This window comes from Hemibagrus wyckioides, linkage group LG01 (assembly GCF_019097595.1).
Source record: "Hemibagrus wyckioides isolate EC202008001 linkage group LG01, SWU_Hwy_1.0, whole genome shotgun sequence".
In the NCBI taxonomy this organism is placed as follows: Eukaryota; Metazoa; Chordata; class Actinopteri; order Siluriformes; family Bagridae; genus Hemibagrus; species Hemibagrus wyckioides.
Window position 1 is genome coordinate 22,552,630 of NC_080710.1, and position 16,440 is coordinate 22,569,069.

The 16,440-nt window shown below is 39.4% G+C and overlaps 1 protein-coding gene across 3 annotated transcripts in view; it reads right to left on the bottom strand.

The window, feature by feature from the left end:
• Positions 1-16,440, bottom strand: part of tsnare1 (T-SNARE Domain Containing 1) — a 157,340-nt gene that overhangs the window by 57,681 nt on the left and 83,219 nt on the right. For 2 of the 3 annotated variants that reach the window (XM_058400940.1, XM_058400930.1), the window contains exon 9: positions 10,437-10,509. In XM_058400940.1, coding sequence (XP_058256923.1) covers positions 10,437-10,509 — 73 coding nt within the window. Of the gene's footprint in view, positions 1-10,132; positions 10,290-10,436; positions 10,510-16,440 lie in introns of those variants that run through there. The other variant, XM_058400950.1, reaches the window with a different exon arrangement.

The window sequence follows — 16,440 nt, forward strand, 5'->3', positions numbered from 1 at the left end:
CTTTGCTTAGCCTACCCTATGTGGTCTCTCACTATTGTCACTTAGGCCATGAACCTTTAGCATGACAGAAGTGCTTGGTCAAAAGGTCTCAGTAAGTTACATCAAGAACAGCACATATGGAAAGCCAAGAACTGAAATAATCTGGATTTTGCGTGTCTGTGTGGCGGTGTGTGTGCAAATGACCAGTCTGACCCTCTTGGATTAAGTACTTCCTCCTACCCCTTTTTTATTACTGATCTATCATCCATGACCAATTACTGTACCAGTAAGAAGACAGCAAAAAAATGAAGAATGAGGCTCTAAGAACCACGAAAGGAAGATGACACATTGTGCTGTCACATAATCAATCAATATTTCAATAAGCAAGAGTGGAGAACGAGGTGTAGGTTTGATGGATCACCAGACATGTGTGATATGAAGACCCTGCAGGCTAGGTGACATCTCACTGTTGTTAGGCTGAGTGCTACGGGTCATTAGATTGAAGTATGATATTGGGGAATACCACACAAAGTTAAACGGACCTTGTGGTCACAGTGAGCCATGTCTAATACCACTGGGAGCACTGTAGTAAGCAGAATTTATTACAATAGCTTTAATCACAGGAAACCATTCACAACATGTTATGTTCACTCTCTTAACCACCTGAATTATTCATATTGCATAGACAATGACATTTAACAAGGCAGTTTTTTTAGTTCATCGTAGAGCTGACAACTTTGCAAGCAGGAGCATCAAATTATTTGAGGTATGTAGTTTCTGATGTTAATGATGTTACAACACACTCACATCTGCTCTCACCTGGTCACCCCTCTATACTTCCCACCCTTTTAATGAAGTCTTTTACATGCACAGGCAGTGCGAAACAAACTTATCAGCTGTGAAAATGTTCATAACACAGGCTACAGAAATGCAATACAATGACTGATGCTTTTTAATTTCCTCAAGCTCAACATCCCCAATTCATTAAGGAATTACAAGAACAAATTCTCTAAATGACTCTAAATAAAAAGAGCTCTTATCTGAAGACTCCTCAGGCACTCACTCACACATAAACACATGCTCATGCATGGAGCAAATGGCCCAAAATAGGGCAAAAATAATCAAATAAATAATCAATTAGGGAAGCAGCAGGATAAGTCATAAAACACATACCTAATTGGCTTGGAGCACCTTTTAATCAGTTAATAAGCATAGTCCATGTGGCTGAGGGCCCTTCAGCTGAATCAGTGAAGAGCACATGAAGGTGAACTAGACACCAAGGCAAACACACACACACAAATTATTATGCATTATGAATGTAAATGCATCTTAGTTCGTGCATATCCTTTTGCCATCTCCACACACACCTGTGTGTGTTTGACTTGCTATGCCTAGTTCACCTTCATGTGCTTTTCACCTTTGGTGATACAGTGTGTGCGTGTGTGTGCTTGGCGGCAGAAGCAGCACAACATGACCTGTAGTTTTCTGAAGCCTGTCACAGCACAAGAGTAGAGGCTTTGTTACAGCCAGTCAGCCGGTTAGAAGCCCTAATCTAAGCTTCCTTGATATGTTTATCTTGGCCTGTCCACCCTCTACCAATTCCATACACCATCCACACAAACCTATATACTACACAAACTGTCATCCACTGAACCCTTATTTGTATTGGACTTAATAAATACACACCTGGGGCTCATGTTTTCATGGGTGACTTGAGATTTCTTCATGTCAAACCAACAGTTAGATATTATTGTTTGCCAGATTTGATTGACTGATTCCAGTCCAAATATAATAAAACCTAATCCTAGGATTACATAATCCAATGTACAGTATACGTAATCAGTCTGATACTTTGGTAGAATTCCATGTTTAATCTATAAGGCAAAAAAAAGAATAAAAACAAAATAATTTATAAATGCTATATTATACTGATTTTTTTAATTAATTAGGTTATAATTATTAATCTAACTGGCTTATATGATTTATTTTTACCCACCTTCTCCATTTCTCCCCCCCAAATCCTCAAATTTATAACGTTGTCCAAGATCTCCAACTTTATTTGAGTGCTTAGAAAATTGTCCCACATTTTCCTTACCAATCACTTCTGATGGATAAGCATGTTTTTATTTAATATTTTCTTTATTAAATAATAAATATTTTCTTTCCTCTTTCTTTCTTTCTTTCTTTCTTTTCAAGAAATATATATTTTTATATTTTTTATATTTATTTTTTTGAAAATATTTCAGGTGGAATATGTCAGTGCCCTGTTTTAACTTCTGCTACTTTGCTGCAGAAATACTTAGATTCATTTTGACAAATACATAACAAAACTACAAAGCTTTACCTAAAAAGACTATAGTCAAAATAACAATTTTATTCTGTACATGTCATATTTTGTGTGTGCTTATTAAGCAACACAACACATCCACTATAGAAGTGAACAATAATACACCATATAATTGTCCGTAATTAAGTTCTTGTTTGTTGATTAGGGTTAGAGTTAGGAAACACTTTATTTGTGTAGTGCCTATAAGACATGTTGAAAACCATCATTAGACTCTCCTAAAGCAGCCTATTAACTGATTCACAACATGTCAAATGGGATTTGTGTATCTTTTAACAGCAGGCCTAGGGATGAGTTAAAAGTCAGCTGATAGCTGATCCACTGAACATCAAGATCTAGAAACTGGACTGTTAAAGTTAAAAAAATAGAACTGAAAGAAAAAGCTAATAATAATCAATGCCTATAGTCTACAGCATGTCTATAGCATAAACATCAACAACCACAAATTTTTGTCAACATTTTGTTTAAAATTACGGTCAATTGCTGGTGTCACCCACTGTTTTAACTAGGTTAGTTTTAATATCTGGTTTATGTGAAGTTACATGAAAACTGAATATAAAATGCTCACAAATTATTAAAGTCACTCTACTGTGTATTGCACAAAGGAAAGTAAACACACTGAACTTGGACTGACCTCGGTATAGACATTAGTTTTTCTGTTGTACTTTGGCTCCTCTGATTTTTACTTGTTGAATCCAGGCCCCAGGAGTGACTCTGTGTTCAGGTAAAGGCTTTGTGCACCACAATGCATCCATCAAGAGTTTTGCTCTATATTCTTCATCAGTGCTCACTACACATGCTTAGAAGCATGTAATCAGAAGTTCTCTTTCTCAGCACTCAACACTGTGTCATGACTGATTCTATGGGAATGCTTCATTGAGGAAGTTCTGTGTGGACACACACCAATTTAAAGGCTCGGATAGGACATGTGATGGAATGTGGTATGCACCAATAAGTCCATAAAAGAGCATCTACTCTAGCTTCTTTGTCTTCAGGAAGACATTTAAAAAACTAGGAAAGAAGAGGCTTAGATCATGGGGGTTGCAGGTTGAGTTGGCAGAAGCGGAACAAGTGACGGGTCCTTCCCTCGAGGTAGGTGAGGAAGGGCATTCCTCTCTCAATCTGGCACTGCAGTCAGTGGCATTCGAGGAGTTCCTTGATGTTTTAATGTGAGCTGTTGTTAAATTAAATTTAAACTGGCCTGAAGAGGAAGTTAGCACCGTTCATTCTAAGCTTGAGGACTGCTTCCTGACAATAAGGAATCCTTATTCTGCAAGCCTTTTTTCCCCAGCCTCCTCTAATTATTTGGCCATCATTGGGCTTGAAAATCATGGGTATGCAGCCATTCCCAGGGTTGAAGAGATACTTGTGAGACATCACCGGCATGGAGGAAGCCTGCGCTCCCTTCTAAGCCATGTAGAGTCACCTCAGCCCTTGTGGGGAGGGCCTACACAGCAACAGGCCAAACTGGTGCATCCCTGCACACCATGGTGGTCTTGCAGGCCTACCAGGATGACCTGCTGAAGGAACTCGACTGTGGCGAGGGATTTAACACTGAGACAGTCTCTGAACTATGCCAAGCCACAGATCTCGCGCTCCGTGCTACAAAGCAGGCGGCCCTTGCCCTAGGCCATTCTGTGGCTACATTAGTTGCCATGGAGAGGCAACTGTGGCTTAACTTAACAGGGATTAATGACAGAGAAAAGTCCTTTCTCCTAGATGCCCCAATTTCACGTCAGGGCCTGTTCAGCAACGTAGTGAGCTTGGTCGTCGTCCGGCATCAAAAGGTGAATAGGCACTCGACGGATTTCAGGGAATTTATCCATCACCGCAGTGAGCAGCCTGGGCCGTCTTCCAGCTGCACCTGCCCCCCCCACTCACTCACAGTGGAAAGAAGGGCTAGTGTGACGGTCCATGCCCCCCCATCAAAGTCTAGGGAGGCCGGCCAGCCAGTTCCTCAGGTTCGCGTTTGGGGGTGAAGCATTGTGAAGTATTGTGTTCTTCCTTTTGGTCTAGTCCTCTCACCATGCACATTTACAAAGTGCATAGATGCTGCGCTGGCACCACTGTGTCTCCAGGGCATCCATGTACTGAATTATCTGTACAACTGGCTCATCCTGGCCCAGTCGAAGGTCATGGTGGCCAGTCTTCGAGATGCTGTGCTTGCCCATATAAGGTCTCTAGCCCTCAAGTTGAACCTGGAGAAGTGTGTACTTTCTCCTTCTCAGAGAGCTACCTTCTTGGGGGTAGTTTAGGATTCCACCACGATGCATGTCTGTCTCCTGCTTGGGTGGTTCCACACTGTCAGCAGTGAAAGCTATTCAGCTAGGCCAAAGCCTCCCAGACAGTGCTCAGCCTCATGGTGGAAGCAGCCAACATTGTCCCTTTGGGTCTGCTTCACATGAGGCCGTTCCAGTTCAGGCTCAGGGGTGAGGGCTTTCATCCCCGAAAGCATCCCCTCAGTGCTATAAGGGCTGTACGCTGCAGGCTTCATACCCTTCTTATGTGGAAAAGACCCCGGTTCCTGACCTTGGGTCCTACTCTAGGGGTGCATCATTGTCGCAAGACTCTTTCAACGGATGCCTCACTTTCGGGCTGGGAAACAGTCTTGGATGGCTTCCCCACCCAGGATCTCTGAGAGGGTCCTCATTTCGCATGGAACATAAATTGCCTGGGGATGAGGGCCATGTTTCTACCACTGAAACTCTTTCTCCCACTCTACCCTGGTGCTACCATGTGTTGGTGTGCACAGGGATGAAAATCACTACCAGGGGTTACCATGTGGGCTACCATGTGTTGGTGCACACAGACAGCACTACAATACTTTCCTATATCAAATATCAGGGTGGTCTGCGTTCGCACCCTTTGTTCAGGTTGGTGCAGCAGATTCTGCTCTGGGCAGAGACCAGGTTTCTTTCACTGAGAGGAATTTTCATCCCAGGCACATAAATCGGGATGCAGACTTCCTGTTGAGGCAGGTGCTGAGGCCTGGGGAGTTGCATCCCCACCCACAAGTGGTGAACATCTGGCAGATTTCCGGCCGTACAAAAGTGGATCTGTTCGCCTCCAAGGAGTTGACTCACTCTCCGCTATGGTAGTCCCTTTCTCTCCTAGCCCCTCTGGGCCTGGATACTCTGGTGCAAATGCCTTTCCCCCGGGAGCTCTGCTCCCAGAAGTCCTAGCCAGAGTGTGCTACAATCAAGTCCACCTTCTTCTAGTGGCTCCTCGCTGGCCCACACAAGTTTGGCCTCCCTCCTAGATAGCGCTCCTTGGGAGATTCCTGTCAGGAAAGATCTACTCTCTCAGGCACAGGGGGCACTCTTACACCCACTCGCTCCACTAGAAATCTGTATGCTCTGAAGTGAAAGCTTTTTCACCTCTGGTGTGGTCAGTGTGGTCAGGACCCAGTTCACTGCCCAGTCGGCACAGTGCAGGAGTTCCTGCAGTCTCGCCTTTTTCTGGGCCTTCCTTCTACTTTATGTGGCTACTTTATATGGCTACTTTGTGTGGTATGTGGCTGCTATTGCTGCGAACTATGACCTTGAAACTTGTCCTCGGGCCTCCATGGGTAGGCACCCTCTGGTGTCTCATTTTCTGTGCTGCAGCCAGGTGGCTGAGACCATCCTGCAGACCATGTGTTTCCTTCTGGGACCTCTCTGTGGTCCTAGAGGGGCTGCTGGAAGCTCCCTTTGGGCCCATGGAGTCAGCATCTGAGAAGTGCCTGACCCTAAAGACAACTCTGCTCTTCGCCTTGGCCTCTCTTAGAAGGGTTGGTGATCTGCAGGCTCTATCAGTCTCACCCGCTTGCTTAGAAGTTTCCTCTGGCATGTACAAGGCTATCCTGGACTCCAGGGTGGGATATGTCCCCAAGTTGCCCAGCATGCCTGGTCGTCTTGTCATCTTGCAGGCCTTCTGTCCTCTGCCCCATGAGTTGGCAGAACAGGAGAGTCTGCACTTGCTTTGCCCAGTAAGGGCCTTGAGAGCTTATGTCCACCATTTGAGCTTGTGGCATAAGTCCTCCTCCCGGTTCATCTGCGTTCGGAGCTGGAACAAGGGCAATCTTGTCTGCAAGAGCTCACTTTACTAGGTGTATCTCTTTGTCCAGTGTCTTGGCCAGGGGTGTTCTCCTCCAAGAAATTTGTGCTGTGGCAGACTGGTTCTCTCCACACACCTTTATTAGGTTATAGGCTATAACCTGGACCCCACTCCAGGGTCCTGGGTCCTTCAGGGCTAATTGATGTTCTATTCCTGGTTTGCTCATGCTCTCTCACGGCATATAGACTGGCGTGTGGCAGCATGTGTATTAATGTTCCCATAATGTTAGTCATGATGCAGCATTGAGTTCCTTTAAAAGGGAACCTCACCAGGTTATGTATGTAAATGGTGCCCTAAGAAGGGAACAAGACGATGCATCACTTGCCATACCCCGGACATCCACTTGCTCTTCCTTCAGACAAGTAGAAGCTGGGGTAATGTGATGTAGACTTATTTGCACATATTCACATGTCCTATCTGAGGCTTTAAATTGGCACATGTGCACACAGAGCTTCAAACACAACTTCCTTAATGAAGCATTCCCATAGCGTCAGTCGTGACACAGCACCTCGTTCCCTTCTCAGGGAACCGGGTTACATATGTAACCTGGTGTAGTTCTCCATTTATATACATACTGTATATCATCTTCATAAAACCTTGTCGGAATTTAACTTATTATAATTGTAATTAATAATTACATTCCATTTTGAACAGTTTAACAATTCAAGCAAACCATTACAAATCTTGGGACAGAATCAAAATATAAATAAAAAAAACAGACAGTAGGTCACGAGGCAAACAGAGCAACGTAGCTGAGACAAGAATTTAAAAAAAGGATCTCAATACAGAGATCAATGGTTTAGCAAGTATATTAGGCACACTGTGTAACTTACTTACAAAGTTTGTATGAATGAATGCCTCTTTTATACAGCGACTGTGTGGGTGTGTAATTGGCAACAGGTGTGTGTGTGATTAGAACTCTGGAGACTGTGAATGTGCAGGTGGTGTGTGGAACTGGGGATTGTATTTTGTGGCGGCTGTGTTTTTAGGAGCCGATGTGTTCTGGGAGTTGGAGTTCATGGACAGAGATGAAAATGCAGCAAAAGACCTTCAATTAAAACAGGTATTCAGAGGTTCATTAAGATTTTGAGTATTTTTTTTTTTTATTTCATTTTCCTTGCAATATTAACTACTAGTTTTTGAATTGGACAACACTACTTTTTCTACTATAATTTTGTCGAGGTATTGTTATGCAATTGCAAAAAAAAAATGGTAATGTACTCTACGTTTCACTCTATCAGTAATTTTAGAAAATCAGATGCCTGAAAGGTCTATGTTAATGTATTTTTCCCTTTACATACATACTTGCTCACACAGACTAAACAACCCACTGCTGTACTTGACTCAACATGTTAAAGATGAACTGAGCAATATCAAGAAGTACATTGTATAAACATCTTATTTTTATTTTTTGGGGAAAAAAAGAGAAAAACTGCTTTTCATTTGTGCATTTGTGAAACTGAAAGGGGAAACCAGAAGCTACAGTTCTTTGTTAAATTATTCCTTCCATAAATTTCCTTTTTGTTAAATTCTCATTCACATCTGCCAGACTTTCTACTGCATGTGTTGAAGAAGATAAAAAATAGAGAAAGCGTGGGCAGAGAATCTCTTTACTGTCTTGACTTAATTCTATATATGTTCGACTGACAACACACGGTCTTCAACAAGCTGTCCTACTGAGACAAAGACACAAAAGGGAGAGCGGTAGGAGCAAGATGAAGAGCCAAAAGAATAGAGATTTAACTGTACCACACAGAGTAAAACACCACTTGTGAAATCTTGTTTGAAAAGGCCAAATGCACTTTATTGCTCCGTTTTATTGTACCCTTGCTTTGCAACCTGATCTGCTCTGAAACTTCCACAGTTACATTTATAATATCTTTTGATTTCTACAGTTACAGAAGATGAATAAAGGAATGATGAGTCTTTTGATATTTCTCATTGTCTAAGTGTCCTAACTGAGGATCGAATTTGGGAGACAAAATGGTTTATCCTCTTACTTAGACAAGATAAGAAAGCTCTATGAGTGTCTGTGAATATATTAGGAATTTTGCAAATAATATATTCACTAGTCAAAGATGTTGGGAGCTATTACCTTGTTGGGGTGGTCTAAAAAAAAAGTAATAAACAAACAAAAAGAAAAACAAACAACAACAAAAATCAATGCTAATGTTAAAGCTGTGGAATAGTGAATTGCTTCATCACCCTAGCACTGTGCGAATCAGCACATGACAGTGAAAATGGCTAATCTAGTCTATTTTTCAGATACTGCTGAAGCCATAGTTCAACATGGTGGGTCATTGTCAACTTGAAAAAAACCTCTTTGATGCTACTGTACCTTCCACACTGCACAATTACAGTTCCAGATTAAACAGCTGAGCCACTTGAGCCTGGTCTGCCAGGTCATCCAGATGAATGTATTTCAAGAAGTTTACAGATAAATAGCGTAATATGATACACAGGTTTCATGTTTTGTACATTTGTTGCACTGACTTATTTATTTTTGTTATTGACTGTCATTTGTAGACTGCCTCCCTAGCTGTTAATAATAATGGATTATGATGCTTTATTTGCTGTTGTTTAACAGCATTGTAATGCAATATTTTAAATGTTTGTTTTAAATAAAATAACTTTAAATTACTAAAGATTAAGTAAAAGTGAATAGTTGTGCAACCCTGAGTAGATATATTTATAGTGCATCTTAATACAAAGGCATATCCTCAAAGTCTCCTTGAGGAATATGCCCTCTATTCATCTACTAGGAGAAGTATGGGACACAGAGGATTAATTAAAATTTTGAGACAAAAGGACACTATGACCGGTAGGTACCAATTAGAATATAAATGGATTAATTTTCCAATAGGGACAGCATTGCAATATGTCTCTAAGGGGCTGGATAAAGTAAGGTGGTTTTAATTTAAGTTAATAATTTCATCTTAAATAGGGAACTTTTGCTGAATGCTTCCTTGTAGAAGATTCACATTCCAGTGTTTGGACTCACAATTGCCAAATGAATAAGACTCTCTTCCAAAGAAATGAATAAGAATAAAGGCCAATGCATATAAATGGAGATGAATGGTTAAGGTTAGAGGGTGAGGCTGAGTTACTGCTCATAGCTTTTCTTAAGAATTCATTCATATGAAATATAATTAAATTGAATTCTCACAACTTTTGTGCAAAGCCAGGCTGGTATGTAAGGAACACTAGCACCTCTTACTAGTTTCCTTTTGAGTAAATGCACCTTGCTGTTTGTCAGGTGTCCACATAATTTTGGACAGAGATTGTATAGGTATAGTGTGAAGTTGACTGTGAAAACCCGGTGAACGTCACTGTCACTTGACCTTTTTCGTTCAATAATGTACCTTGCTATCTACTTCAAAACATAAATAGTATATTTGACCAAAATGTATTGGAAGTGTTTTACTTGGGCTAGTTTTTAACCTTGCCTCACATTTACAGTAGCATTGTCTAAGAATTCTTCTGTAATTTTACATATATTACAACAAAATGACAAATATTATTTGGATGATTTTCTTTAATTGAACCATTGTTCAAATGTGAATGCATTTTTTCCTCCAATGCATGAAGAAACATTAGTTTCACATAATGCATATCTTGCTAATTAGAATCCAATAGTGTGTCAGATAAAAATAAATAAAAAGATAAATATAAATGTAATACAATAACCTTTAAAATGTCCTTTTTTCGTGTGTATCTTATAACCAGTGTACTCACTCCTAATTCACAAACCCAGTGTTCTCTCTGTATCCCCACAGATCTGATCTGAGACAACACTTCAGCACGCTCTGTCTCTGATGTATTGAGTCAACTGAATCATTATCGAGTGTCAGTGTCTTCTTTTCCTCTACTCCTGTGCAGCAGGGAGTTCGAGAACAAAGAGAGATGAGGAGGAGTGATTATCAATAACAGGCCTAACTAGTTTAACACAAAGTAGTCCTCACTTCAGTCATGGAAACACAAACACCTCAAGCATGGACAGACATAATTAAAATCTCACCTATTGTGTCCCCTTGTTCATGCACCATGCTGGCCAAGTCTTTCATAATCTGGTTCACATCTAGCATATCTCTCTGCAAAAAACAAAAACAAAACAAGGGCTGTAGGTTAGGTCTCCACACAGCAAAGATTAAGAAAAAATGAATCATTCCTGCTGCAGAAATAAAGGAGAAAAAGGATGGTTAGCGTCTTTAGGATACTCAGCCACAGTGATGAGATATTATTGCAGATCAATAAGCAGTCAAGTGTTGGTGAAACTTTGCAGCTATATTTATCCAAAGGAGAGCAAACCCATAAAAATTTCTCAGTCTTGTGTTTTTTCTTTTATCCATTTTCAAGCTGCAGTAAACATGACTTTTTTTCAGCCTAGGCCTAACGCAACATGAAAGCATCTAAATCCTGTTTAGTCTATCGTCCCCTCACAGCTTCCCCTCGCTTCCATCCACAGCCTGTGCGCCTGCAGCTGGGCCGGTGTTGCTGTGGCCACTGAGCCATTCATCACAGGTGGCCGTGATTGTTTGGGAAACTGGCAGCCCTTCTAGCTCTTGGCAAATACCATCTGGCTGGGGCCAAAATGGCCTCTGGCAAACCCCATGCTGCTAAAGACTTTTTTTGCATTTGTTTTTGGGCAGTCTAGTCAATCATGCAGGAATGGCTTGACAACATATTTATTTTACCTGCCAGTGCCAGTCGAATTCACTTTGTCAAATGATGAAGAGTAAAGCATTCTTTTGGTTACTTAGTAGGGAGGGATTTGAGGATATTTGTGAAGTTAGAAGAAACACAGCGAGATGCAAAAAAAAAGGAGAAAGTGATAAACTGAGAGTGAGAAGAGTATGGGCATATCGATTAGTAGAGTGCTCTAGTGCTTTGTGCCCTAACACCTGGGGAAAAACTCTCTAGCCCTGGTGTCTGATGTGCTTCAATCTAGAACAGTCATGAAGTTATATGCTGTTTAGAAGTTATACGCTGTTTAGTAGACACCAGTAAAGCTCTGAAGAGATCTAAAAGAAGAATTTGCTTTAGTCCAGATACTTTGCTAAGAGGTGCTATGAAGGTCCTAATTAGTGAAGGAGTTCTTGGTTTAGTAGGTTTGCAATGTTTAATGAATAAAAAAGGCAAAGTGGAGTGCTGTTACCATACTGACATAGATTATTTTCCAAAAATAACATGTTCCCAAATGGTTTGTCTTATATCACAGCAATTTCCTATGGTTTCCAATTTTTACTGAGTAAACACAACATACATTTTATTTGTTTGTAGTTCATATATCACTAACATTATAACAGCTATCAGTTGTTCCATAACTGAGTTCTGTTTTTTTGCTCTTTCTTGAAGTTGAGATAAGACAAAAGTGCAGCTTGTCATGTTACTGAGAAATCACAAAACCTACAAAATCTGAAGACTTTCCCATATTGGAAAATGTAAGAATTACAGATTTACTTCGGAATGTTTCAAAGTCCTGACATTGAAGACTCTTTCCAAAAAATATGAAAAAAAAAAAAAATAAACGTCATTTTTAAAATCAGTGTATTGTGAGTATCTGCAATACAAGTCCCTGTGTAAGCTGTTACTATTGCATATTAGAATGATAAACCACCAAGTGGAAATAGCTTCAGATCCATGCTCTTATACAAAATGAATCAACTCTTTGTGACCAATCTGAATCAAGCATGCAACAGAGCAGTGTTAATGATTTAATAACACAGCCTTGTCTCCTGGCTCATTAACTTTCTTGTTAACTTTTGAGATACAATACAACAAACAAAACAACAGTGTAAACATAATGGATGACAACTGCTTTAATGTCCCCAGTCCAGAGGTAAAGTCAGTGCATCAAGTCAGGCAATGATATCAGACAGGAGGTCTATTTGCTCCTAACTCCATCCCTGTGGCTTCTGTCACTCATCCTGTTGTTATTGTGTCTGTGGGTTGGGGCGGGAGGGAAGGAGGGAGGCAGAGTAAAAGAGAAAGACGACTGATAGGGCATGGAGGTTCTCTCATTGTTTCATTAGACGCAAAATGTCAGTGTGAGAGCCAGATATCTGCTTCATCTGACATAGAGGGAAAGATTGCAGCACACTAAATACACACACACACACACACAAGAATCTGTGTGTCAGGAGTTTTCACATCCACACGATTAAATGTGTGGGTCGATAAGGCACACAATTTCAGAGAGAAAAAAAAAAAAACTTTCATGCAGGAGAAGGATGGCACCTCCATACCCACAGGAGTTACAGAAGTGACAAGAGATGAATCTGACAAGTAGAGGATATGAGAGTATAAGCCATCACAGGACCATCTGAGATATTAAGGATTCCAGGCAGAAAAAGGTGGAAATGTAGACAAATGTTTAGGGGACACAATCGGTTGTTTCATGTAAGTGCACATGTTCATCAAGTACAAATGTTGTTTTTAACATTAAAGGGTTGTTTTTAACTATTTCATGGTGGAACCTTCATGCAGCTGCATAAAATTTCCTGGAAAAATCCTGCTTCAAGGCTACAATGTTTTTTCCCCCCTTTTTCTTTTAATCCACATTTTCTTCTTTCCTGTCCCTCTCCTTAAGGTCTTCTCTGATTTCTTTTTCCTTCTATTCTGCTTCGTGGTGTAGCCCCATTGAACACATCATTTACATAACACCCACATTCATCACTGTGATCCACAGCTTACTATATATACTAATGAAGGCAAACGGTCCTTTTGTGTGAGCAAGTCTGCTGCAATTAATGAATTGTAGAAACAAAAACACACTTGAATGTCTTAATTTCATTTTAACAGGTGTAATTTTCTTGTCAAATATTCATTCAAATCCATATGAATAGAAAACGTTTCTCTGTGTGCACATATAATCACTCTTTAATAAAGCATTTTTAAACCAACCATGATTGCACCTGCATGGATCAATGGGATCAGCATAGGGTGTTCATATGCTAACACAGAATGGCTTGAAAAATGCTGACACATTCACATTGAACAAGTTTAATTTGATGGCTGTAATTTTAGCTCTTTAGTACAGTATGTCAAAGGTCTGAAGTCTATTTTCCATATTTAACGACATTATACTGGGTGTATACATATGGAGAGTGAAAAGGAGCAAGGAAGAAATGGTATTGAAAAGGACAAAGTGAGAGAGAGAGAGAGAGAGAGAGAGAATCACTCTTACTGAACCATAAAATACATATGGGAGTAAACCATAATTCAGAGGTTTTAGGTTCCAGAAAAATGCTCACTCAGGCTGTCAGGCAATCAGCTCTGAACATCAAACTGAGTATAACATAGTGAGTAAAGTACTATGAAAAGAACAGGAAAAAAGCAAAATATAAGAAAGAAGAATGGCTTTTTCATCTGACTTAACTTCTTTTACACAGTGCAAAAGTGATCACTTAAGATATAAATTAAGATTAAAATATTTTTGCATTGGCAGAATGATTGTTCTATATTCCATTTCTCATTACCTGGAGACTGACATGATAATGATTTTGGTGAACAGCACATTCTGATGTGGTTAAACTAAGCAAACCAGTATGTGATCATACTGCATGTAAATAGGAGGTTATTTACTATAGGGTATAGATGCCGTAAGGCTTAATTAAGATTATATGAGAATCAGAATAGCATCAGTTTTTGCTGATTGTTTAAGATTTTTTTTAAACTGCTGCCCATGATAATAGCTGAAAAAACAACTTGAGATAGTAATTTTTTCTAAGGTAAGGTTCTTACCTTTTCTTTGTTATAAGATTAAAAAACAAGCAAATCCTCATGTGATCAGAATGTCAAGAAGTCAGTGTGCATTATTTAACTTTCAGCAAAGAAAGGAGAACTTGGAACGATACATTACCTTCACTTGTCGGACAAACAAAAGCATTTGGCACAATAAAATGCACACCAAGAACTGCTGTTAATTGTTTAAGTAGTTGTCATTACAAGAGATATCTATGAGCAAATCCAGCCATGCTCCAGCATATTAGCTCTGCAGAAATCTGTGTACATACTATATATTAGTTTTTACTGTAAGCACCAGCACTTCACTAATGCTGCTTCTGCTCAATTAGTTCAAAACTAAAGTAATGTTACTCATGGAACATGGCTGGCTCGCTATTCTTTTCTCTGAATTACTCAACCCACAACTTTCACATATTTAACTACTTGAATTCAAAGATTTATTAAACTGCTATTTAACTGCTTGAATTTAATAAATCATTCAATTCAAGCAGTTAAATATGTGAAAGTTTCAGATTGAGTAATGCAGAGAAAAGAATATATTCTACATGAATATATTTAACCTGAATTTCTGACTACTTGAATTTTATTTTAACATTTTCAAAACCAATAAATCTGCAATTTTTTTAAGCATTACAAATTTATACATTTTATTTCAAAGCATTACAAATTCAGGCACTGCTTCTCCTGAGTCTGATTTCATATTCGAAGCACTAAACAGATTCAATCAATCTGACTTCCTGGAGAGATTCCAGCAATCTAAAAGTTACCATTCATTATAGATCTGATTTATTAATGAATATGTTGTAGATGACTGAAAGTATCTGTACATAAAAACAAATTATTTGCAGCAATGCTGTAAGATTAAAGTTGCAAGCTTATGGATGTTGCAGTGCACTGAGGGTAAAACTATTGTACAAAAGACACTCATAGAAAATATACATGTAAAACCATGAGAGCATGAAAGATTGTTTTTACTGGATTTCAGAGATGGTTATGTATGAATGAGTATGAACAAGCAAAGAAATGAACAAACAACAAAAAAAACAGCAACTTACTTTGGTTATTTAAAAACTGTGCATTGGTAATAATTTTGTGCTATTAAAGATCCATGACCTGAATAATATCTGATCTGTGGCGCAAAGTTCAAAATACACTACCAGTCAAAAGTTTGGACACACCTCCTAATTCCATGGTCTTTCCTGATGTTTATTTCTTTCTACATTGTAAAACAATGCTGAAGGCGGCCGAAATACACAATAATGCCCTTTGAACAGTTGATATTGAGATATGTCTGCTACTGATGCCCTGTAAAGCCTTCATAACGGCTCTAATCTGAGGTGCTGTTAATTGGTGATTTCTGAGGCTGGTCACTCTAAATGAACTTCTCCTCTGCAGCAGAGGTAAATTTTGGTCTTGCTTTACTGGGATGGTCTTCATGTGAGCCAGTTTCATCATGGTGCTTGATGGGTTTTGCAAATGCACTTGACAATACTGTTCTTGCAAGAACTATTCCAGAACACCTGACCTTCGTGTCTTAAAATAACAACTGACTGTTTTTTGTTGTCATTACATATGGATTACTTAAGTCCATGTGTGTTATTTCATAGTTTTCAAATCTCCGGTATTGTTCTAGAATGTAGAAAATAAGTCACTAAACAAAAAACACTGAATTAGAAGGTGTGTCCAAACTTTTGACTGGTAGTGTATGTATTCAATGGCTATTAAGTACTAAGTACACTATTAAGTACAGTACTTTTGTTGTTAATAGTTGTCATTAATTGAATACTGCACAATAACATGTTAAGTAATATGAAGGTTCATAGCAGAGTCATGTTAGGCACGGTAGATAACCTTGAAATAACCTTTTTTCCCTTAGACTGGCCAACTGTGATATATAATTTTGATAAGACAGCTACAAACAAAAGCTGTCTTTATGTCTTAGATATATGAAACACATTTTATACTGTAAGTGCTTCTTCCAAGAAAGTATGTCCTCTGTCCAAAATCTTAGCTTGTGAAGGAAAAGGTGATGGACTTGTGTAAATCATGCCCTTGCTCTTTTCTTTTTCTGAGTTTCTCTCTCCCATTACTCTGCCCTCACACCAACCTCCCCCACCCCTTTCCCCATATAAATGTGTTTAATGCTGATATAAGATTCCCCTCACATTTCCAGCCCTGGCCCAAAGGCATCGGGCAACAGAATGCAGTGTCACTGCCACAGCAGAAAAACTGTTAAGCAGATTTACGCACATGCTTACTGCAGGAAAAAAATGAAG